This window comes from Formica exsecta, unplaced genomic scaffold (genome assembly GCF_003651465.1).
Source record: "Formica exsecta isolate Colony F162 unplaced genomic scaffold, ASM365146v1 scaffold13, whole genome shotgun sequence".
Lineage (NCBI taxonomy): Eukaryota > Metazoa > Arthropoda > Insecta > Hymenoptera > Formicidae > Formica > Formica exsecta.
This window is the reverse complement of record NW_021848632.1, coordinates 441,968-467,920: the sequence shown is the minus strand read 5'-3', so window position 1 is coordinate 467,920 and position 25,953 is coordinate 441,968. Positions and strand designations below refer to the sequence as shown.

General features: G+C 34.7%; 3 protein-coding genes across 6 annotated transcripts in view; 2 read left to right on the top strand and 1 right to left on the bottom strand.

Moving 5' to 3' along the window:
- Window positions 1-25,953, top strand: part of LOC115245771 — an 83,314-nt gene that overhangs the window by 55,718 nt on the left and 1,643 nt on the right. The window contains exons 1-3 of one of the 2 annotated variants that reach the window (XM_029824244.1): window positions 21,615-22,264; window positions 24,834-25,357; window positions 25,650-25,857. In XM_029824244.1, coding sequence (XP_029680104.1) covers window positions 25,014-25,357; window positions 25,650-25,857 — 552 coding nt within the window. In that variant the 5' untranslated portion in view covers window positions 21,615-22,264; window positions 24,834-25,013. Of the gene's footprint in view, window positions 1-21,614; window positions 22,265-24,833; window positions 25,358-25,649; window positions 25,858-25,953 lie in introns of those variants that run through there. The other variant, XM_029824243.1, reaches the window with a different exon arrangement.
- LOC115245769 (DNA repair protein RAD50) lies at window positions 10,946-17,546 on the bottom strand. The gene is made up of 17 exons (XM_029824241.1): window positions 16,950-17,546; window positions 16,402-16,545; window positions 15,858-16,299; window positions 15,639-15,793; window positions 15,366-15,564; window positions 15,041-15,264; window positions 14,588-14,953; window positions 14,399-14,519; window positions 13,915-14,296; window positions 13,555-13,760; window positions 13,125-13,462; window positions 12,608-13,027; window positions 12,383-12,508; window positions 12,022-12,300; window positions 11,800-11,933; window positions 11,561-11,692; window positions 10,946-11,481 (listed from the first exon to the last, which is right to left on the bottom strand). Exons 1-17 carry the CDS (start codon window positions 17,178-17,180, stop codon window positions 11,256-11,258), a joined length of 4,125 nt encoding a protein of 1,374 aa, XP_029680101.1. The 5' UTR covers window positions 17,181-17,546; the 3' UTR covers window positions 10,946-11,255.
- LOC115245772 (mitochondrial import inner membrane translocase subunit Tim23) lies at window positions 17,796-20,818 on the top strand. Of its 3 annotated transcripts, none has more exons than XM_029824245.1 (5): window positions 17,796-17,979; window positions 18,515-18,764; window positions 18,838-19,007; window positions 19,084-19,201; window positions 20,619-20,818. In XM_029824245.1, the coding sequence occupies exons 1-5, from the start codon at window positions 17,907-17,909 to the stop codon at window positions 20,626-20,628; spliced, it is 621 nt and encodes a 206-aa protein (XP_029680105.1). In that variant the 5' UTR covers window positions 17,796-17,906; the 3' UTR covers window positions 20,629-20,818. The 3 variants fall into 3 exon arrangements, with proteins under 3 accessions (XP_029680105.1, XP_029680106.1, XP_029680107.1); XM_029824246.1 differs by having other exon boundaries at window positions 19,084-19,221; XM_029824247.1 differs by having other exon boundaries at window positions 19,084-19,229.

Below are 25,953 nucleotides of genomic sequence, written 5' to 3'. Positions count from 1 at the left end.
CTTATATAAAAAAAAAAGACAACTTTTGCTATATTACTTTATCATAGAAAATTATTAGATTGAAAGAATATTAAATTATAATATTTTTATCTTTCTCTTATAAAAAACCGCAGAATCATAGCTGAACATCACTGTTCGTAGTAGAAAACATATTTTGGGCAGAAAAGCTACAAATTACTATTGTAAGAATAAACATTAATCAATTATCCATCGATAAAAAAAGTTAGATATTGCCAAATTTATTATAATTATCAAATCAAAATGTCTATCTCGTTATAATAACGTATTGATATATTAATAATAAATTAATAATAAATTGATAATAAATTAATAATAATTAGATAATTAATTGATAATAAATAGATAATGATTTTAATTATTTTATGTGTATATATACATATACACGCACATATATATACACAAAAAAACGTCTTCAATCGACTTCCTATATTAGCATATCGAAAAGTCAGTTTTATTTGAAAAACCGAGGAATATATTTTGAAAGAAGAACACTTTCAATTAAAATATGAGATGGATCAAATTACCTTGACCAGGGGCGGACTATGCGCAGGGGGATGATAATGTCCCGGCGATGGGCTCGCGGGTGGCCCCGCGCCCCCCGGCGAGATGGCACCGCCTCCGGGGGTGAGAATCCTGGACTCGTGGCTGAACAACACCTTCCCGATCTCCTCCGCACTGCCGCGGGCCTCTTCTCTTCGCGAATATCAGCTGATCGACGGACGTTCCTGAGTGTGCTCGTTCGATCTCCGATCGATGATATCGATCCCACCACACTTCCCGCCACACTTTCCTCGACCTCGTAAACCGTTGCTTCTAACTTTGTCCTTAACTCCGCATGCGTGTTTCCGGAATGTCGTTCCGGTCCTCCAAGTTCGACTTGTAAACTATCGCGTTAATCCGATGGATCTCGATATTAATAACGAGGAGAGCGAGTTTAGCACATTCTTATCAATCCAAAGCGATTGTACGATCACGCGCGTGTTATGAAATTCATGAGAACTGTTGATGTTGAGAAATTCTGAACCGCGAGACCAGAATAAAGCTATCCGTCGCGTGCGAAGTACGATGGTCTTCTCTGCGAGTAACAGCCAAGAATTCCGTTTTATATCAATCGGCAATCACACGCGAATTGGAATTTAACATCCGCCTAAATTGAAGATCACGCTATTCCAATGCTGTTAACCGATGACAGGGAGAACTGTGTCAGTCGCGCGACGGATTTGAAAACGATCGGGTATCGTACAAATCTCGAGTCAAATGTTAGGTGCGATAGAAATCAAAGACACTTGTAGAATATTCTCTCTCTTCAAGTAGCACTTTTACATCAAACGGAAACGGTGAAATTTCTCAGTGACATAGACATCGTATAGCGTGCAGAACAGTCCTCCGGATCGATTCCTGTGGTTAAGATAAAGCGAGACTTGAATCTCCACGAAATCCTCTTCGAAACAGCAGCTCAATATTCACGCGGTTAAAGCTTGAATCCAAACTCAAAGTCCCGAAACATCAGTCGAGTCAAATACAACAACCTGCTTCACACATGATATTTGATCTCGTTGTTTTTCGTGGATGCGAGCACGCGGCGAGCACAGCGGCCTGCGAGACGGGAAACTCTTCTCTTTTTCCTTTCTCTCTCTCTCTCTCTCGCTTCTTTTATCTTTATATCTGCCTACTCCGAATACCGACACTCGAGCCGCAAGGCGACAGGACCTCTAAACCGATAGTGTGTCGCGTACGACGACGTGTCGCGGCCGCGGCGGAATCGCGGACGGTAGCCGCCGTTCCGTCACGACGGGAAGCGTGCTCGGCGATAGGCGGAACCGCGCGTGCGTAATGCGTATCACGAGGCGTGGCCTATACACCTCTATCCATCTCTCTCACGTATACGCTTTCCGCTCCCTTTCCTTCTCACCGCGTACGCGCCTCGCGGCTAGCTCGCACTCTCCCCGACGACGATCATCTATCCGCGAACGGCGACGCGGGGGTGAACTGTGCGCCGCCACGTGGTTTTATTGGCCAAATAACGCGTACGACAAACATCCCCTGCTTTCCTTCTCCTGCCCCCCCCCCCTTGCCATCCCGTATATCGCGCTCGCAGAGTCTTCTGTTTCCCAGTGTGTCGTAACAACTCGCCCTCCTCCTCCTTCTTTGCGTCCTGTCGCTTCCGCACACAAGCACTTTGCACGAGAAGAGAGAGAGAGAAAGAGAGAGACGATAGTCGTCATGGTGTAAATCGCGTTTACCCCTTTCCCCTCGGGAAGTCTATGACGATCCTACGTGGAGTAGCGCTTGTAGCCGCGGTTCCTCGTTCTCCGCGCATCCGCGAGTCCTTCGTCATCCCCTCGACGACGTCCTTTAACATGCCGCGAAATCAAAATGCAAGCAGCACGGATTTAGGCTCAGAACGATTTCTTTTACGCTTGCAAACTCTGACTACGGGAAACTTAACGTTACATATAAAATAAAAAGTTGATAAGGTTTTTTTATTTTCGTAGATTTTTTCAAATTTCAAGCTGAAAGCCAAAAGAAAATATAATTTTTAGAATATCACATTTTATTTTATATATTATTACATTATATTAGAATATATTAATAAAAATTGGAAAATATCGCGCGATTAATAGCTTACAAATCCAACCGGCCAATGTGTTTGATATACGATTATTTATATAGATGATGCACACCGAAATTTCAGTTTACCCATACAACTATCTTCGCCAGCTTCATATTCTCATCGTTTTTTCCGTCTCTTCATTAGTTCCGATATCAGCGCGCTCGTTATTGTATCCTACTGGCAGCTCGCTTTTTCAGAGCTTTCTGGATTCGATAATTTATGAAGATTGTCACTTAACGGCAAATCGCTGCAAGCATCGATAATAATTATCGGCCTTCTGATGTTACCTACATTTTTCAAATGAATACCATTGCTTTTTTCGAGTTAAAAAGTTTGAGTAGTTTGCTTTTTCTATTCTTTTTTAATTTGAAACATTTCACTTCACGCGGTATGCGGCACACAATTTTAAGATTACAATTTTGAAAAAAGAATGATTAATTACTCCATTAGTTAAAACTTAAAGATTATTACAGGAACGGCTGCTTAAAAACAGATTTAACGCGCTAATGGAAAATTACGATAAATTTTTCCATCATAAGTAGCGGAACGATCTTTTTCTAGAAAAAAAAACATAAGGATAATGAAATATTAAATAAAATAACGGTTTTATATTAAAATGATTTATATTTGTCTGCGATTAAAAAATGTATATCGGTAATAAAAAATTTGTATTTTGTTTTATTCCAAAAACGGACAGAACTTTCCGGTAGACCTGATATATATATATCGTTATTTTTAGTACATTTCAATATATATTTCAATATATGTACATATTAATCGAGTTCTTTAATATTAATTCCAAATTATTAATTTTGTCACTATCACATTACGAATGGTAGTGATAATAGACATTTTCACTATTCGGTGAAAAATAACGATAGCCGTGTACCATAGATTTCCTCCGAATTGTTATTAATGTCACATAACTATATTTGGTTCGGGCTCTACTTGGCCTGCAAGGATGGTCGAGTTTCAGCTACAAGAGCAATAGGAGATGAAAATACGAACTGTAAGAAGAAGAGAAACAGGGATTCTGAAAAAGCGAACGAAGGAGAGAGAAACCGAAAGAGAAAGAGAGAGAGACAAAACGAGAGACCGAGTTAGGAATATAATCACGTTACGTGGTGACTGGATTACACCGCGCCACGTTGCGAACTGCATACCGCGAACACACGTACAATCCCTATTATAAGTAACCATCCTGGGACATCATTCTCGGATGTTCAGTCGATTTAATATAGGGAAAAAAGGGCTAACGGAATACTAAAAATATTATCTCGGCCCCAGTACGTCTCTCGTTTATCGTGACTAGACGGGCCGCACTTTTTCACGCGACTATGAAAGGACTATCGCGCGTTTTCGCGCGAAACGCATTAAGCGAGTTTTCGTCGTTTCAGGCGGCTGGAACCGTGGCTAGAACTCTTGCAGAGAAGGGAATGATACGACTTGTAAAAGAGAAAAAAGAAAAATACCGGTGACGGGGAAAAAAAACACGTTATATTTGTTTAGGTGAGAGATAAATTCTATTCTCGCGAATTTTTTTACACACAGAGAGCATCGCGCTTCTATCGCGTTAAATTTCCACGATGTACTTTTTGATGAATTTGGCAGTCAATTTTTCTTCAAAAGCGTCGCAATATTACGTGCGAGCGAAGACTTAAAGATAAAGAAACTAATTAGTAAATTTTTAAACTTTGTTTTGTTTAGATAAAGTTATAAATAAAAAAAAAACAAATAACGCGTATAAACTTTATTTGAAAGTGTGGATCGGATATTCTTTTCCAGAAAAATTTTTTTCCGACAGATTTGTCACAAATTTCTTTTAAAATGGATGGATTAATATCAATGAATAAATTTTTGTATTCTTCTTTTAACTTAATGTTTTTTACAATTACACATTTAGATATTTCGCTTAACACTCTGCAAGTATGCGGAGTGATTCGGTAAATCGATTTTCTGCTCTCCTATCTTTTCTGCAACCTTATTTAGTATCCACGTTGCTTAACACCCTCCAAGGCAACGCTTTCTCCCATTCCCAATTTGTTTGCAAGGACGACGGTGTTTCTCGTTCGCGGTTAGACGAGCTGCTGCGCGTTTCGAATTCCGGCGATGTTGGCGAGCGGGCGGTGCGGAGGTTCGTTTAATAAAATAACCTTGTTACCAGCTCGTGTGCTAGAGGAGGGAGAAGGAGATGGGTGGCGGTAGCCGGGATGACGAAACGGGAGAGGGCGCGAGAGGATCCGAGACAGAAGAGCAACGCTGCGAAACGGGGAGGGTGTGACGAGCACTGTCGTAGCGGGGTAGCGGGCTGCGCGCAGTCGACGAGATACACGAGTCAGGGGATAGAGGGGGGGGGGGGAGAGACACGGCGGGGGTACTAATACATAAAGTAGCTTAAAGTAGAAAATTGTGGAAGCGTCGTGATGCCTGGTGATTGCGTTACCTCCGAGGCTTTGATTTAAAATGCAACGGGGGGAACTGACGCCGAGGGAGGGAGGAAAAAGGAGCGAGGGGGAAGGGAAGTGTTCCGGGGGCAGGCGGGGTGGTGTCGGAGAAAACGCCGGGGCCGCGGGGGGGGGGGGTTGTTCGGGAGCGAGGGTGTGGACGGACGGATCTCCTGCCTGGGAGCCATGTTTCTCCTGCGAGGAACGGAGGGGGACAGCGCAGGGGGATGGCGGGGACGGAAGAGGAAGAGAACGAAGAAGAGTAGAAGGTGGTAGCGTCGGCGGCGGTGATGGTGGTAGTGGTGCCCACCGACGCTGTAAAAGCTGCCGCATCCACAAGGAGAGGGCTCCCGGGGCAGAAGGGGATGAAATTCTTTTGCGAACGATTCTGCAACGTGCCGCATCGAGACTTTCGGTCCTCCGACGTCTACTTTGTCGTTGCTCTTTCCATTCTTCTTCCGACGACACCGATGTCTCGTCCCTTTCAGAGGCGGAGGCGCAATAATCCCTTATTAGGTCAACCCACCCGCTCGTTTCTGCCAATCGCGATCTTTTTTACCCCGTGATTTCGTAGCTGCATCGCGAAGGCGAGGATTCTTGTTTGCGTAAACTCGATCTTCGCTAAAAGATCTATGCTCAAGCGCTTTGTCATCTCCTTGGGATGTAGACTTGATTTAATAGAGCGACATAGAAAACTGCTAGAATATCGGGAACGTACCTTGAATGACATATAATTTTTTTAAGAAAAAAAAAAAACATTAAATTATTCATTTTTTAATTGATAAATTCAAAAAGTCTTAAAAAGGATTGAAACGATTGAGAGTTTCGAGTGAGACGGCATTTTTATTCTGGAGATTTTTTCTAAAGATCGAATTAGGAAATTTATGCAAAAGCAATTTTTATATTGCGTATATTGAATTTTAAATTTTTTATGCTTTAATGATCGTGTTTGAGTGTCCTGATAAATTTGTGTGACCTGACAATATATCCAATAATTCAATAAGTTCTAAAACTCGTGAACTGGCGCGGTTCAGGTTACCCGATAAGTCCAGATTACCTGTTAATCTTTTCGAACAAATTGAATTACATCGAACGCTTTTATGAAGAAAACGAAGAAAAAAAGTAATATGAGACGTTACAACTTCGACGAGACGACGAGATACATAGATCGTTTTAAAGCAACTGTTTATTTGACATCGTCGCCAAGTCGGTTTGAACTTTGACGCGTTCAAAACACATTAAGGAAAAGTCAGTATTAGAACGGCTCGTCAAGTCGGACGGTGTCTTTTTAATAAATTGGACCCTTGAAATGCGATTAGGTGTAAACACCCTATTTTAAGGGAGGAAGAGCACAGGAGGGGTCGCCTCGTAACACGGCAGAAGCTCTCGTGAGTGACGGCAGATAGACAGCTAGATACTTCAGAGTTTCCCGGATGATGCTACGAGGGTGAACTTGGGGGTGACAGATGATTTAGCGCAGTATTCCTCGTGTCAATATACCAACAACCGTGTGGAGGGAGTTGCTCGCTCGAAGTGTGTCGTACCAATGTCCTCGTTTTTTCTCCGTCCTAGATATGTATAATCTGAGATAATCAGATATATAAAAGCGATGCAAAAATTAAATGCAATAATTGAATCAAAATTGAGTTGATATCTTTTTATGCAGCACGTTGTAACAAAATGATGCGTGTATAAATACTCTTAAGAATGACAGATAAGACAAAACCTTTCAGATGTGTGCACATTATAAGTATATATTTGAAGAATTATTTGAATTCACTTTTAATCGTTATATATACTGTCTCTTTCTTTATATACATATATATATATATATATAATTTTTTAAGTTTTATCGTAAATGTGTTTCCATCTGTTATGTATGAATTTTATGTATATTTCTTTTTTTGATATTATATAAAATCAAACTTTATGTGTAAAATTACAAAAAATAGAAGAAGAATCGAGTCTGAAAAAATTAATATAACAAAGCTAATAAATATTGTAATATTTTTAAGATTTAAAATTTTCTTTTCTTTTTTTTCAATCTTTATAATATATTATTCGAAACTTATATGATATTAATAATATGAATTAGGAAGTGATCAAAAGTATTATAACGTAAAGATTATAGGCGCGGCATTATACGGGGCTGACAAGATACTAATATTCAATTCTTATCGCGTCGTATGAAACCTTATGCGCGCCAAATCCAGAACGAAAAATCGACCGACCGACGGATGGACGATCGGTGTCGAATTTGATGAATCTAGTTTGTTAAACCGCAAGCCGGATTCGCCGGCGCGGGGGTGGCTCGCGTGAAGTGTGATGAGGGTAAGAAAAATGACCGGACGAGAAAAAGAGATCCTTTACCGGCGGAATTCGAATGTCAATCCATATCCCCTTTTTCCTCTGATCCCTTTATCCTCGGGGACTTGGTCATAGGCGGGAGAATGAGCGTAGGAAACGGAAAAGAAAAGTGGCGTCTGATCTCAGGGAGAATGTAACGCGCGCGAAGAGTACCAAGATCGTGTGAAGGATGAAGAGTCAAGAGCAGATATATATATCGGAAAACCAGGCAGATGTCATCGATATTGGCTTTACGTTCCTTCATTCAATTTGATTCGACTTTATTAAGAATTCCTGAAATTAAATAAGTAAGATATAATTTCACACACATATATATAAGATAATTAATTTGAACTTTAATAAGATTAATTTATTAGAAATAAAAAAATTAAAATAAATAATTAATATTAATCTTATTAAAGTTCAAATTAATTATCTTTTAATTCGCTAACAAACTTTGTTCAATATTTTGAGTTTAATTCTCATGCGCTAAAATAAATCGAAATCTCTAACGAACAATAAGATATATTATCATCGCCAAAACAAGTATTTCGCAAAACTTATTTTAAGCTGAAGTGATCTTGAATCAGATCTAAATGGAGATTCTCGAAGTTCGCTGAGCGCGTTTAATCCGCTCTGATGTCGAAACACAACGTCGGGCAGTGTAATTGATATCGTTGGATTGTGTGGACGAGCTCGCTTTCGATCTTCGGAGGATACGAAGGAAACCGCTCACGGGTTCGATGCATTCGCGTTAATCTCGATAACCCGATCCGTCGGATGTCTTTCTTTTTTGCTTGTTGTCTGTCGGGGATTGTTTGAGACTCGATTTCCGCCGAAATAGCGCGTACGCTTCGATTCGATCCCGTCAGTATATATATTTCTGTGTATTTCTTTCCCTTTTTCGCCACGATAAAAATTTATTGCGGACGAATCCTTCAATTAATTTCCGTTTCTTCATGTGAGACGTCTAGAAAATATAGTAGTCTTGTATTAATATGTATCAAAAATCTATACTTTATGTAAAAAGTGAATAAATTCTACAGTAATAATAGCTAACTAGATTTTTTCTTAAAGATCCTATTAGTGATCTTAATATAAATCTCGCATATTTGTTAAGGGTATAGGCCTAAATATTTTAAGTGTAATTTATAATTGTTATATTTTATATGCATCCCTCTCTCTCTCTCTCTCTCTTTCTTTCTCTCTCTTGTATTTATGATAGATTATTTTTATCTCGTATTTTTAAAGATACGCATCAAAAATATGATAATTCCGAAGAGGTGAGGGCGATAGAACACCGATCCACGAGCACTTTTTACCATACACACACACACACACATACACATTCTTGGCTGTCTCATGGGCGATGCAGGCCGCTCGCGGAATTCTTTGAAAAACTACTTTGTAAAATTGGGGACGCGCAGTACGAGAAGGGAGGCGGCCGAATGAATAATAAATACGGTTATCGTTTAGTTGATATTTTGAAGAGGGGGCGCGGACGCGGAAATCCCCCTCCTCGTCGAAGGATCGGAGCGAGAAAGAGATCAAAGCGGATCGCGGAGATGAAGGTCAGGGGAGAGATTCTCTCTCTCTCTCTCTCGCTCCGTTTCTATTCTCCAATTGCTCGAGATAGCCCAACCGCGAATCACATCGCATCGATAGCACAACAAAACGCGATCAATCAATTGTCATTGAATTTATCCCGAGCTTCGATTAAAGCTTCGAGCATATAATCGCATCGAAGGCGCGTATCGCGAAAAATAATGTATGATTCGCGAAAAAGAAATGATAAGACGGAGAACAATTAAAGAATTTCGACGATATTTAAAATAGCAAATTGCATTGAACCGAATCATTAAAGATGCGTGAAATTAATCGAACAAAGTGATGTATAAAGAACTGCAAAACGCATTCATTGATTTTACTTCAGTATTAATTGTCTTCGACTTATTCAACTCTTTTATTTTAGTAAATCACTGATAATTAAAAATTGCGATTATAAAAATAGAATAGAGCAGTCAGAAAAATATTTTCCTCTTTCGATCTCGGATAAAGATATTAAAAAAAAATTTCTGACAAATACAGCGTTTTTCAAACTCCAAAGTATTTCTCTATAAAATTATCGATTGACGGGCCTCCGGGGCCTCACGGCGAGCACGCGCCAGGCCTTGGGTAACTGTGCGCGGATAGAGTTTCGCTCTCTCCGGTGTAGCGTGACGATGGCCGGGCGATGGAGCGGCTAATAACGATAACGACGCCAGAAACGATAATAGAGTTGGGGGTTTCCGCGGTTTCCACGGCTCTCCCAGGACGCTGATTGCTGAAACGGCGGTCGGTTTCGCCGTCGGGATGCTCAGCGCGACGGCGATGCCGTTTCACCCCCGACAATCGTTACCGCGCACCGAAACGCAACCCTTATGCATTAATTTAAATACACGATGTACTCCATTCTGATTAGATCAATTTCAAGTCAATTTTTACTTTATATACAGAATTTTACTTATACGGAAATAAAACATCTTCTCTTTCTTCCGCCTCTTCTGTAACTCCTAACTGAAGCGATGCAGATTTACAAAAAGAACCCGGACAATACTTTTTATTTTTTTATATAATGTTACAGATTTAACAATCTTTGGTATAATCGTTTTAAATTTATATTCGAAAAGAATTATAGTTATAAGTAATGAAAATATTACGAGAAAAATAGAGAAATAATTAAAAATAATCATCAAAAATGTAAATATTTTATTCGTATATTAAAGATGTTAATAGAGACGCGTCGCATCGTCTAGGATGTCGAGACGGTTAAAAACAACGCTGCCGTCGCCGTCACCTCGACGTGGTATGCGTGCGTGCGCTGGCGCAGATGGAAGCGTAACGAGTACACAATGCGATGCAAATTGGTTAGACTCAGTATGCCGCGCCGGGCCAGTCAATCGCCCGGCCGATTGCCTCCAGTCGCGGGCGGCAGTACCGCGCGATGGTATTACTAACATCACTATCCTATTATGACGTTACGGCTCCCCGAGCAGCAGCAGCAGCAGCAGCCTATTACGTACGATGCCGACTCCCTCCAGGCGTTCGATTCGCGATAACTCGCTAACTATAGCGGTCATCGAGACTCACCGGAGAGAGAGACAATACCGCTGGAATGCCCGCCCACGGCTGACTTCCCGATTGATTCTCTCGCCTCGATTGGCGAATCGCGAGATAGCCACTGTATAATTGCATTTGTAAGATTTAACATCTCTGTAAATACTGATAATATTTAAATTATTTGATTGTAGTTATATACACTATTTTGAAAGAAATACAAAAGATAAATGCTCGGTATCGGTAAGTACTGGCATTTATCTTTGAGATTTTTTAAATCAAAGTTTTTATATAAAAACTTGAAGGCTGCCAGATATTAGCAGATGATCAAATGATATTCGATATTTGAGAAACGATAGAGGAATGATTTAAAACAAGCGTTCTATACATCTATAAAATATGTGATACATAATTCGATATATCGTAAGTTTGAAAATAAATTTATTGATAACCAACTCTACCATACTCCTCTCGGAGTAAGTACAAGATAATCTTCGCGCGTTTAGTTATCACATACTTGAGGTATTTTCAGAAGTGGATAATATATATGTAACTTTTATCTAAATAACTTTTCTTTGAAAGAATACGCACCAACATATTACGAGAATACACTTAAACAATTATAGAAATCTTGTACAAAAAAAATGCATATATATATATATTATATGTTAGAAAAAATATAATGAATATATAAATAATATATATAAGCTTAGCGCACATATATTTTAGACGATTCACTCGGCGAAATGGTATCTCCTTTTAGTCGGTGGCCTATCATGTTCATTGAAATCATCCCAATTGTATCTCTTTTTATTTGACCTATCTGTAGATGAACCACTAGTTGGATCCCGAAACTGATTAGGACGCCTTTCTTCTTCATCGGATTCGTCCTCGCTCTTAATTTGCACCAGAGAACTCATAGGTTCGTTGAAGTCGGAAATTTTCACTGCACTCATTCCACTGTAAGAAAGAATCAGAGTTCATTATTTTCAACAATCTAATATCTTACCATAAAATAGTGTATTTTTATAGAACGTACTTTTGTTTGCGATAAAGCTCGTGGAATTGCTTGTGATTATTCAGATCAGCCAGCTTCTGTAGGAACTTTTCATCATGGCTGATAATAATCAGCTGGAAATTTTTTTGATATCTCGATCGTAGTTCAACAACTCTGCAATATATATTTTTCGCGTCACATTACGTCATATATAACTTATAATTTTATTTACATGATTGTTTAAAATTGCAATATTATGACTCGCATAAAAAAATATGTACTTAGTTAGCGTATCTGCTAGACTGTTAGCATTTTCTTCATCCAGATTTGTCGTTGGTTCGTCTAATGCGAGAATACCGCAATCCTTGCAGAATGTTTCTGCCAAAGCGAGTCTTATAATTATGGATGCCAATACCTGTAAAAAGAATTGTATATCTCAAATAGATATAGCGCGTTTTACGATTACGCGTGAATTATTTGCCAACACTATTAATACTAATTACTTTCTGTCCAGCGCTACAACGTCCTTTCATATCCATCTTACAGCCATGCTTAGTTTGAATTAGTTTGTAATTGTAGCTTCTTCTATTGCTAACCGCATTTACTTCCGTAGGTTCTGTACAAATCTCTATGCTACTAGTATCTGTACCCTTGTAAACATGTTTCCATAGCTTCTTCATTATCTTATTGACTGTCGACATGCGTTCCTCGTGGTACTCGATCATGGCGGTATCCAATATTTTACTGTAAGCTTTCAAATTGGCTATGGAGTCTTCCTGAACCTAATAAATAAATATAAAAGCCAAATAATACTCTATTGCAATATAAATGTGTACTAATTTGATAATATCTATAATACTTCACTGTTAATTCAATACTCTTGTTAGTATAATTTCGACGAGCTAATCGATATTCCTCTTTTCGCAATTCCTGCATGTACTGTTGAATTACTCTTTCCAACTCCTCCTGATTTCCCAGTGCTACGTTTCTCTAAACAAATTATTAAATAAAATGTATACAATGAAATTAATTGTAAGTAAATATATATGTATAAATCATATGGACAAGTTACGATATAACTATATTTACTTGACGAAATAATGCCTGTTTTTCGTTTTCTAACTGGTCCCATTTCTTCGTCAGCTCATTGTAATTCATATTTTTCAGTTTTTCGTTCAATTTCTGATATTGTTCCTTCAAAGCCTCTATCATATCCTTAGTTTTGCGTAACATTATATTATCATGTAACTCTCTCTTTCCAATTTCTTCAGAAGCAACGTCCTCCTTCAACTTATTTATCGCTTGCTCAATGTCCTTTTTCTTGTTCATAAGTTCCATTAGTGACTGTTGATAAGTCTCTATCTCACTCTCATAGCTCGCGAGTTTCCTAGGTACGTCGCTGCTAATAAATGAATCGACTTCGTCTATTATCTTATGCAAGTCGGATAAACGTTTAACACTTTCCATCATCAATTTTCTATCAGCTTCTTGCTTTTGCCAGTTTTTTAGCTGCAAAAGAATGTCTCAGAACCTTTTTGCCTTCACTTTATGTAGCACTCTTCTTACATCCCCATTAATTATAATTATTTAATTATAAATTACAAACCTTCATCTTTTCCAACTGCTGAGCTCCAGAATCCAGTTGATTTTCAGCATTTGCCAAATCTTCTCGCAGTTTCTCCACTTTCTCCCCCACAGTAACTTCTCTTGTATACAAATCCTCCTGCTTATCTTTTAAATGTTTCAATTTCTGCATATCCGAATGTATTTTTAATTGTTCCTCGTGTAACTTGTTATATGTCTCTCTAGCCTCATGCAGTCTTTCGTTATGCTTATTCAATCTGAGTTGCAATGCTTCAATATGATTACGAGTTTCCCTAAAAGATGTTTTCAAGGATTCTCGCTGCACCTGCAGCTCTTCTATAGTTTTTTTGGTTTTAACTCCTATGAAAATATATAATGTATCACATATTAAAAAGGGAAAAGAAAAACTCTAATTAATAATCATAAATTATTGTGATTGTCAATCATTTTACCAGCATTGGCCATTTGAGTTTCCAAGTTACCAACAGTTTTCTTTAATTGCTGTATTTCATCTATGCATCGATCCCAAAATTTGATATCACCGATCATATCTTTATATAGTGATAACTTCTTTTCAGGTTCTGCCTTTGACACTTCTAGATCTTTAATAGCTGTTTTGGACAACTTTACACTATTCTTGGTTTTCTCTAATCTCTCTCTAATTAAAAGAAAAAATTAAAATTATTAATATTAAATGTATTAAAAGTTTAATACATTCATATAATAGTATAGAGTAAAAGCAACAAGTCTTAAGTCCTAAATAATATCAATAGTAATAGTAGTATAATATACACACAATAAAATTCACTCACTCTAATTTTTTCAAATCGTTCTCTTCACATTGAATGACTTTTTCAACAATAGGTTTCAATTGCAACATATTATCGTATTTTTCTTGTTGTATTTTTAATTCCTCTTCACACATTTTTAAACGATGAGGTTGATTACTAATTATATCGTTTTCCATTTCTTTTATTAAATCTGCAACTTTATCTTGTTTCTGAAAATTTCTGTGACACAAGGGGCAGCAAGGATCTTTTATAGATAACTTTTTAATATATTCTTTGTAGGCTGTGGCTTGATAAGCATAAATTCCTCGCTTGTCCTGAAGATCCTTTACTATTTTTGATTGCATTAACAAAGTCTCATCAAACTCTTTGTAATCACACACTGTAGATATTTTCTCTTTATCACCTAGAAAAATAAAAAGACACAAAATAAAAAAAAATAAAAACTATGTAAAATAATATTTTAAAGATTATATATAGAACTTTAGAAAAAATAAAACATTCTTACGATGTAGCTCTAGCCTCTTTTTCCCAATGTCTGACTCTATGTATTGTAATGTTGTTTGAAAAGCGGTAGTTTTACGTTCTTGTGTTTGAATCTCTCGTGTCAAAGAACTTGTTTCATTTTCCTGAAGTTCATAATTAATGAAATTTTACAAGCATGTGAATATACATAAATGAAAAATTAATCACATACCAATTGCTGGTGAACATGTTCCAAAGTAGTTTTCAATTTCGTCTGTTGTAATTCATGAATATTTAACAATGTTTTGATGCTATCTTCATGTTTTCTCCTTAAATTTTCCAATTCTTCTTCTTTAGCTTGCAATACCGACCTTTTCAAATCGAATTCTGTTTTTAACGAGCTTAATTTATGTAAAGAAGATATCTCGTCATCAATCGCACTTAAACTTGCTTCAATCTTATCTCTAGATTTTACTTTATTTTCGATATCAACTTTAATAGTATCAACATCTAATGCATTGTTAAGTTCATCAGTTTTTTGTTTTGCCGCTTGAAGTTTTTGTTCGATTGACTTTAATTTATTTCCTGCTGCACCAATCTACATTAGAAAAATTAAAATAATTGCTTTATTATAAACTGGATATTTCTATCATAAAAATATAATCCTTAATGAAAATACATTAACCTGCGCTATCTGGTTTCGAATGGTGGCAATTTCATCTCTTATCTCTGTTATTTCCTTCTCTTTGAGAATCTTTTCTGATTCTATCTTTGAATAATTGCTACGCAGCAAATCAACTTCCTTTTGCGATTCTCTTTCCTTTTTTTGCATGGCTAGTCTATTTTCTTCTACTTCTCGTTCCAACGCCCGCATTTTTTGTTCCAATCTTTTTGTAAGAGCCTTTACCTCTGTATATAGAATTTTTGCGTCATTTTAGCAATAAAAAAATATTTAATATTGAAAAAAATTGTATGAAACTGGTTACTCCTAAAGTTTTTTCTTTTTATACCTATTTCAGTTACATCTTCTTGCACTGTATCAAAATCCCATGCTTGTAATGCGTCATTTAATAATTGATTACGGCGAATTATTCTTTTCTCCTGATCTTTTACTTGCTGTTTAAATGTACCTACAGTTTCCCTTCGTATTGCTAAGATTTTCGAGATCCTAGCCTCTTTCTCAGAAATTCCTTTGATTTCATTCTCATTCTAAAACCAGCAAATCAATATGTAATGCATAGATGAGCTAATGTAATTATTATATATAATATTTATATTTATACCTCTGCTATTTCATTATTTTTTTCTTTTAATATAGTATCATATGATTCTATGCGCGCATTTAATTCCTCTGTTGTTCCTTCAAAGATATTCTTTATTGTTTCTTTCAATTTTTGGTATCGTTCCTTATTCACATCATATTCCATTTTCTTTTTCTCTAAAAATAGTAATAATTTCTTCTTTATCTATTTAATACTTTTGTGAAATCTTACTCGGTTTACCTTCTTCAGCCTGAATATTTTTGTATTCGGAATGAGATTGTTGCACCTCTTCGATCTTCTGTTTTAAAGGTGTAAGCTGTTTATCGATATCATTAATTTTTTCCTTTGTGGTATTCAATCTCTTCTTATGTTCCTCGAGTTTAGTCTCTTTATCTTCTACTGCAGACACAAGTACTTTGAAAGTCTTTTTCTCTGCATTTAGAGTACGAATATCCCCTTGTAACTCTTTATAAAGTTTGGAGATAGTGTCTAAAGCTTTATTGAATTTAGTACTATCAAATATTTCATCGAATCTGTCTTTTAAATCTTTTCCTTGGTCAAATGGCCAATTAAATTCATCTTGATGACAAAATATGACATAATTTAGAATCGACTTTGAAACACCTAATGCTACACTAAGTTCTGCATCAACATCAGCGCATCGATTGGTTATTGATGCTTTCTATACCAGAAAATCAAAATAATCAGAATAAACAATTGAATAAATTAAACAATTAAGAGATACAAAAAAAAAAGAAAGAAAGAAAATATTATACACACTCACATCCCTTTTATCCTTGCTTACTCTGGTTACAGTACTGTCAAGAGTCTTAAATTTTTTTACTGCTTTCAATGACTCAATTGTTCTTGATACTGTATAAGTATTACCCATGGAATCAATTATCTCAGCTTTGACAACACCTCTTACCTGTAACAACAAATATAGTACATAAAAAGCAAAAATTATTATTAACAATATTCATTTTTATCTTGTTGTATACGTTAAAGTTTTTAAAAATTAAAATAAAAAAAAAAAACTTGTGACAATTATAAAAACATAAATATTGAAAAGGTGGAAGGGTAATAGATCAGGCAATTATAAATAACATATATGTGCCTGCATGTTGTAAACTCTTTGCAAAATCAGTCTTTTTATAAATATATACCCATCCTATAATTTGGCCCTTTAAAAAGACTGATATTTTGCAGATATTGATTATACTATAGAATTATAATGATTTTGATTTTACTTACATGATATAAAAAAAGAAATTATTAATATACGCACAATATAAAATTATAATAAATTAATATAAATTATTGCTGTCATACCGAGCCGGTTGTTGCCAGCATGGGATCATGTATGAAAGATCTTCCTTTATCAGAGCCCGGTGGAAATACACCGGTCGTGGCATATTTCAATGCTTCAATTATCGTCGTTTTCCCCGTGCCATTCGGTCCCAAAATGAGCGTTAACGGACAGGAAAAACGTATTAACGAGTCCTCGTTGTCATCACCGAAATTACGAATGCCGCGAATCGATAGCCGGCGTATTTTCGACATCTTGCCTCATATAATCAAATCATTAATTTATAACGTACAAATACGCAAGTACGTTCTTATCGACGATGCTATCAATGTTATCTTAATTCAACGTGATTCAACGAGTTTCTTTGTCGAATAAATTACGATATATATACTAATTACTCGTTTATACGATTATAAATAATCGGTGTTCCCTTTATATTTCTTGAGAGATAATAAACGATGTAATAATATTTATTTATGTGTGTGTGTGTGTGTGGAAGAAGAATACTACTTTCACAGACTTTTGAAGAGATATTCGATGATGTCATAAACTGGATAAACGCGCCAAACACCCAACAGTCACAAATCACAAATACTGCGTACAGCTGCGTTCGGAAACATCACCCGTGTGCACACGAGCGTCGTTCTATCTTTGTATTTACTAAAAGTTGAACAAAGATAGAAGGATGCTCGGGTGCTGTTTCTGAACGTACCGTAGAAGAGGAAAAGTTAGGTGTGTTCTATATTTCTTTTGACTGATTTTGGCGGGAGTGCGTTCGGAAATCCTACCCTATTCTAGGGAAGTACGGGCAAAACGAACAAACTTACGATTAGCTAATCACAATAGAGGATTACGTCACTTCCAACCCGGCTTTCTCGGCATATTCAGTTCGATTCAATGTATCGTTCTACTGTCCGTGATTATCCGATCCAAGTCTCGTGGTCCGATCAAAAGCACAAGGTTCAAATTGTCTTAAGAAAATGATAGACTTTCGCAATAATTCTGGAAACGTCGATGCCGATAATGGAAGATATAACAACACTAATATACCTGGTAAAAATAAAGATATTTGTACTACATGAATATTTGTTTGAAGTTGCTCTAAACCATTTTTTTCTTAGATTACAATTGCGGTTTCTTTTAATTATTTGTAAATAACGGAGTTTCTTTGAATATTATCGATTAATAAAACCGGATATCGCCGGTTACATATTTCTTAAAATTATGTTGTCACAAATAATTATTTGCTTATTCGACTTAAACTCATGTCAAATCATATTCCTAACCTGACTTATTGCATTAGTCGGTCAAACATAATTATAGTCTTTTTTTTAAATATAGATGTGGTAAATATAAATATGTGTGATTTATAAGTTGAGAGATATAGAGATTACATCTATTTAAGTTGATAAAAAATCAAACTCTGATTACTTGAGTTGAGAAACAAAAATAACTCTTATATAAAAGGCATGTTTGAGTCAACTAAATAATGATTGTAATGAATTGAAGTGAATTATAAGCATACAATAAGTAAATTTATTTAATATATGGCTTATATACTATAAAATAATTTAACTTTATTTTTCAGTCACTTCACAACCAAGTTTAGCTCCACTTAGTCCATTTTTGAATTTTGATCCGTCGTATCTTCCCGTTAGTCAACCAGAATTCATATTTCCCGATGGTGCTTTAAAGCAGAGAGGCCGCTTTGAGTTAGCTTTTAGTCAGATTGGAGCTGCTTGTATAACGGGTGCTGGGATTGGTGGAACATCGGGTTTATACAGAGGCATCAAAGCAACCTCTATCGCTGGTGAAACTGGCAAGCTTAGAAGAACACAGTATGTATTTGTGTGTTATTAATGTTTTTAACTTTTAATATTTGAAAAAGCATATTTCATCATGTCTTTTCAGATTGATTAATTATGTTATGAAAGGTGGTGCTAGTATGGCAAACTCGCTTGGTGTAATAACAATAATGTACACTTGTGCTGGAATAGGCTTAACTTGGCTCAGAGGAACCGACGATAGTTTTAATACAGTTGCCGCAGCTGCTACAAGTGCCATGGTGTTTAGATCTCCTGGTACGAAGCATGATCTATATGTTATATTTGTTATAAATTATATTTATTATAACAAAATGATAATATTAAATTTTAGCCGGAATCAGAAAAGCCGGTATTGCAGGCGCTATTGCGGCGGGAGTTGCAGTAATGTATTGTGCATGGAATAACGGAGGCTTGTCGTTACAGCGTATGAATGGATGGAAACATCCAGCGTAAGAGTGCATATAGTTTAGTGAGTGTGTGTGTATATGTTTTAGTAAAAAATTTAGACAAATTATATGCTTGCCAAATATTTTTACCGCACATTTCATTTTTGTTACCATTGCAATAGTTTGTAAATTCAACAAGTTAATGTGAGCGCGCTATAATCATATATAAATTACTTTAATTAGAGAGAAAAGTAAATTAAAGTATGTGTAATAAGCAAAAATATAATTATATATTTAAAGAAATAATGATATATATACACATATCAGAAATATGTGTGTATGTATATTACTCAGCAAATGTTACAATTTAGATCAAAATTGTACAAAATAAAGTGTAGTTTACAAAATGTTTTTTTATTAAATTTAAATAATTTGTGCACTGTAAAATTATAATTTTGTAAAGAATTTTCATTCAATAAGAGTTTTATTTATTGGTATTAGTGCCACTATATATATTAAATTTTAGGGTTTTATATATGTATAATCCCTAAATTATAATTTATCCTTATTGCATACTTCAAAGTCCAATATTTAAAATAAAGTAGTAGGTGGGTAATATGCGGTAAATGCGGTAATATACGCATACATACATACATGTAAACATATATATATATATATATGTATATGAGAACATGTATATATACATATATACATACATATACGAACACACACTCTCTGTTGGTCATTAAAATATAATTATTTATATATGTTATATATTTGATACAGTATAAAATTATTTTTATTCTATGGATATCTTAAACAAGTAAATACAATCTTATAATTGAATTGCAAAAATAAATACTTATTAAAGTTAACAAGGATTCATATATGGGACTATAAATTAAACTGATTAAGTTAAAACATATTGCTATCAATTTGTGTGTAAATTGCATACAGTTTATTGCATATCTAATGTTCCTTGTACATAATTTCTTTAATATTGCAATTTAAAGTATGTAATAAGAATAAATTTTGTTTCATATATATGCAATAAGATGATATAACTGTAAAATACAAAAATTTAATTTTGTTATATTGTGATCGAAATCTATGCTAGAATTATTATATATAGTAAAGGAATAAAGAAATACCGTTATTTCGTAAAAATTTATATAACGAAACATATAGGATTATATAATAAAATTTGGAGTATTTTAAAAATTTTATTTACTTGTAAAAATTTAAAGTTCTTTTTTTTCTATATGTCTGATTTGGTTAATATGGCACTTTCGCAAATAAATTTTCATAGTAATTAACTGAATTTTTTTCTTTTGCAAATTATTTATATTGAACTATGAACCACATATAGCTAATTAAATAAATATACAAAATTATGAAATAGTATATGATAAAATAAATTACGAGATTAAATTTAATATTCTGAATATTCTAATGTAATTCTTTGTTTCTGTTTTTGCAGATTGATGTAACAAATTGACATCTATACTATGAAAAAATTTTCAATACGTTCTCATATTCTCATATTACCTTGTATATAGAAAATCTCACACCAAATGATGCAAATAAATTATGAAAAATATGTTAGGATAAAAAAATAAATTATCGAAACTACCAATGTATGTATACTTTCAAATAAACATACTGACATTACACATTGTATATTTGCAATTTAATATATTTGTCTTCTAGTAACATATTCGTTTAATTTAACATTCTATTTTATTTGATGACATATTTATCAAGTAACAAGAAAAATCTTATTTGTAAACGTAAATGTAAATATATTGTGTAATCCCAGATATAATACACTTTATTTCAATAATACACAATTGGGATTTTCTTTATGTGCACAACGATTGCCAGAAAGAGACGCTTAATCTTATCAAAGTTTATCTCACTATCACTTCACATACGTTACGGGAATGAATAGATTCTCCACCGATCAGAACGTTTTTGTACGTGTATGTTTTATCCAGTGCGTTTTATCCAGTAATTGAGTATGCGATCTGTGTAAAAAAATCTATTCGCCGATAAAACACAATTCGAGAAAACTATTCGTGTGCGCGATACTTACATTGACTTCATTGTGCGAGAAATAAAACGTGTTGCATCATATCTCGACAACTGGGAAAAATATGTGATGTAAGTTTAATAAATAATTGCTGAATTTAACAGATTTTGTGAAATATATATGTGACCGATATAATATATTTGGACGGCTGAATTTTGTATGCGGTTAAAAAAATTAATGCAATTGCAATAATTTTCTTAGTGTTTATTTTTCTCATCTCACTTGTAGATTCTTGTTTAAATATCTATTTCTAAAATTCGAAATTATAAAATTTTATTTACTCGTTTAAGATATTTAAATAATTTTTATAGAATATGTTTATTAGTAGATGACAAAAATTGCTATTTTTGTCTTATCCATATCTTAAACGAGTATATATATAAGTACAATATAATTCTGAATTCTAGAAATAGATATTTATTTAAAACAACAAAGTTTACATGCAAGATGAGAGATAAATACTAAGAAAATTATTGCAACTGCATTAATTTTCAAAATTTTCTAAATAATGATATTTATAAAGAATAAATCAAGGCGCATGCATTATGCATTATCTGGAAAATCCGAACACTTATATGTCATTGACTAAATTGGAATTGATAAATGTATTCGGCGACAACATTGTCGATAGATAAGAATGTTAAACAACCAGAATTTTTTTTTATTTAAATAGTTAATGCATTGTAAAAATTACAATTTTGTAAATAATTTTTATTAATTAAGGGTTTTATTTATTGATGTTAGTGTCAATATATATGCCACGAGCATGTATGAGACCGAGATGCTCACGAGCATTAAGTTAATATTTGATCTGCGGGAATCTACGATCGTTGTCGTAGGCTGCAAAGAATATTTACGAAAGTGTATGGTTTATTTAAACAAGGCACACATGTGCACGTAATTTTTGCGTACATATCGCGATATTGCACGAAGCGCAAAAGGCCAGCGAAAGTCACGGAAGTAGTTGCTTCGGATCTTCCAACGATAGCGGACGTGATATTACATGAGAGATGGTGTTAAAATTGAAAAATGCAGTTAAGTCTTATATTATTAACGATAGGCTAGTCTTCTCTATATTTAACAAGATTTCCTATATATCTTACGGTTATCTCTGGACAGTTATCTGTTTATCATCACCGTGCATAGCAGTGCTTTGAAAAAGCGGATAAAGTTGGAAAAAAATTTTATTTGTATTATGAGAATAAAAGATAGGGAATAGAGAAGAGAACCGATGAAAATTTTTTAAAACATTTCTATTTGTCTTTTAATCTTTCTCACGAATTTAATTAAAAAATTGAAAATATCTTTATTCGTTTGCAAGAGGATCATAAAGAAATAAAAAAAAAATACTATTCTTCGTTTTATAATATATTTTTTTCTTGTCTCAGAAAAAAATTCAGATGAAAATTCTATTGTTTTTTATTTCTATTTATAAAATCGTGAAAAGAATTACAAAAAAAAATTCAATTTTTTTTCCCCGTGAGAAGAAGAAGAATAAACTATTATTTTATCATCTTTTTCTCTTTCGTCAATTCTCTAAAAACCATTACGCACGCTATTTTCGAATTGCACATATATTGCATATTATTTGCATTCGTATTCCTCTCCGTCGTCTAAATGTCAATATATTAACTGCTTCCCATAAAAAAGCAGATAGTGATAATTAATTTTAATTAGCACGTCTGAGTTTCTCTCTAACTCTGGCTAATACTGGCTAGATAAAGAACGACAAGAGTTTTATTATCCCCGGTTGGCGCTAATCAACATGAGTGCAGTCGTCCTTTCATTGTCAGTCAGTCAGTCAGCCATCTTCAATTCTTGCACAGGTGTATATGCAAATTATTCGGATTGTATCGTAAGATATAAGTGTTCTTATATCTTCTACACGTCGCGTTCCAGTTATTTATTTACATAGCTTGAGTCTGATTAATGACCCGACGAAGTACACTTCCCAAGAGCTTTCGTCATTTGGTTATCATAACAATTATTTCTATCGAGAATTAGGGCACGACGTACGCGAGCTTTCGCTAAGAGATCTTTTTACTCTTGATTTTATAATTTCGCTGAAATCTTTGCGGCGCAGTTCTGTAAATCGTGTTTCCCTTTTAAAATATCTCTTTACTGAAACGCACACGAAAGATAAATTTAAGGTAATTTAGTTTTTAACACATACACGCAAACAGTTTTTTTAATTTTGTATGAGTTTTAACAACGTTGGTTTTAATCTTGCTTAACTGTACTTAATTGATTCTTTGTTTTTTGAACTTGTTCGCCAAAGGTATTAACTCTGCATAAAATCCGCGACTACCGGCAAGGGGTGGTCTACAAGTTTTGATACATTCCGTATAGCGGTGCAATCTCCGCATTGGCTGCGCTTCTTTCGTGCATGATGGCAGACAATTCCCTTGAATTTCAAGTCACATGTTCCTCGTGAATCGACATTTACGAAATTGCGAAATGCAGAAACGACGCCGCGCGTTTACTACTTATATAAGAAAATAAACCGCTCTCTCTCTCTCTCTCTTTCTCTCTGAAATTTAACTCAATTAATTAGACTATCTTAAAACTAAATTATCTTTAATTGGATATTGAAAATACCGCTATTCTCTACGTTAATAGATCAAATCATAAAATATCTACTTATCCGTGAAATAAAAGGCGTGTTATACATCATCTAGTGAAAAAGTAAAGGATTATTATTAAGAGAGACACATAACGCTAATTTAACATTTAAAATCAAGATTAATTTGAAGAAAAAATTTGTGGAAAACTACGGATGTGTAACAAACACGCGCCAGAGAAATACATCAAATTTTACGTGTACGTGTATCTACCAGCTATGATGATATTGCGGGATTTATCTAGTGAAGACCGCACGTAGAGCGATGGCGAAGAGCGGAAATCAGCATTTAATCCGCCGAAAATAGATCTGTGGATGATGCGTCGAACAAGGAGAAATAGTAGCTTCAAATACGAAAATATTTATATACTTTGCAGAATCGCTTCGCTGTATTTCACAACCCCATGCCACGTATTTCCTGTCTACCCGCAGTGGCAAACTGTCGCAATTAATTTTTATCGGTCCCGAAAGTCAATTAAACCGAGGATCGATTTACGTAATTAAACAGAGAAATATTATTTAAAATCGACCTCTAAAGTCAGTATTTTTGGCAGGCCCCTTTAGAGAGAAAAAGCCAGGGTGTCAATAGTAATATAGTAATATAAATAATAGAGTAGTATAATTAATAGAAGTATATTTTAATAATAATATAGAAAATTTCAATAAAAAAATTACAATTTTGTTTACTTTTTTTTAACAATACATAATTGTCGATTTTAATATTTTCGTCAATTTTTATTTCTTCTTTATCATCTTATATAATCGTTAATTATTCGCGAAAATTATTAGTTAATTTTTTTCTTGTCAAAAATGTGTATGCATTATTGCCCCATGCTTTTAGAATAAAAATTCACTGCATATGGATAAATATTCGAGATTAAGATGAAGAAAACGAATTAACCGTGAGATAGATCTATAAATCTATAAATAAAAAACTGAACTAATTTCAAAATCTCATAAAAACTTGTTTTTTAACCTTTCAGGTAAACTCTTATTTCGTATACAAATTAATAATCGTTGAAATATAAATAAAAAGAAAATATTCGTGGAAGCAAGATAAATGTATCGCGTGTGAAATTGTTCTGCTGATCCCATTTTACGCCGAGCGGATGAATGCGTATTGAGAATTCTTTTCTAATTTGAATAAATCGCGAGACGTAATCATGAAGGCGAGACAAGCGGAGTTATGGCTGGCGATGCTATACACCGGATCCATGGTGTTCTGCATCACGTCCATCATATCGTTGGTGACCGCCTGGCAGCATTGGACATGGACATTGGACAGCTGCATCGATATCGATTGCGGCTGCATATTGTACGGCATCAACACGTTCCGCACCTTCATCGGCGGCGACGTCAAGCTCTGCCAATTCGGCTCGTACGGTCTCACACCCATAATCGTGATCGCCATGTGTCTCGGCGGTTTTCACGGATACAGATGTTGCATACATAAGAATTTGGATAATCCTAAGCAAATTACCCGCAAACAAACGTACGACGACGACAGGTAGTGTACTTGAGAATCAATTCTTCGCGTTCATATTGCATGCAGATTATATAGGACTAATTGTGTGACTGTATAAGGGTATATATTTTCTATCTTGATGAAAAAACCCAGATAAATAAAAATTTGTTTTTTATACATTCAAAACCCAAACGTAGATTTCAGGCATTTATTTCGTTAAAATCTTTTAACGTTCTATATTCAGAGTAAAACTCTGAAAAGTCTCTATTATTATGTATTATTTTTATATAATTTGCAATTATATAAGATCGTCTTTCTTAAATTCTTCTTCTAGAAACAATCTTAACGGACAAGTCGTCGTGATCCACGTGAAAAAAAGAGCCGTTTTTAAACAATGGATGCCGATCGCTTTCTTTGCAGTATTTATCTGCTGCCTGTCTCTCGTCCATGCAGTCGTGATAACCGATGGCTATTATAAAAGTTGCGAACAATACAAAAGATATCTCATTCAACTTTTGGGTTCAAGAGGCCGCGAAATTCAGGTAAGACGAGCATTTTATCTCGACTAATTTTACTCTTAACGATCAATATCTCTCCCCATAAATAAAACGTAATTTTTCGAGATTAGGAAAAATCTC

Bases quoted from the DNA above. Each gene is read 5' to 3' on its own strand.
- LOC115245769 (XM_029824241.1), bottom strand. From the start codon at position 17,180: ATGTCGAAAATACGCCGGCTATCGATTCGCGGCATTCGTAATTTCGGT. The intron at 14,520-14,587 runs GTATGTGATTAA...TATGAACTTCAG, and splicing joins AACATGTTCACCAGCAATTG to GAAAATGAAACAAGTTCTTT. The intron at 13,761-13,914 runs GTGAGTGAATTT...TCTTTTAATTAG, and splicing joins AACGATTTGAAAAAATTAGA to AGAGAGATTAGAGAAAACCA.
- LOC115245772 (XM_029824245.1), top strand. From the start codon at position 17,907: ATGATAGACTTTCGCAATAATTCTGGAAACGTCGATGCCGATAATGGA. The intron at 18,765-18,837 runs GTATGTATTTGT...ATGTCTTTTCAG, and splicing joins GGCAAGCTTAGAAGAACACA to ATTGATTAATTATGTTATGA. The intron at 19,008-19,083 runs GTACGAAGCATG...ATTAAATTTTAG, and splicing joins CATGGTGTTTAGATCTCCTG to CCGGAATCAGAAAAGCCGGT.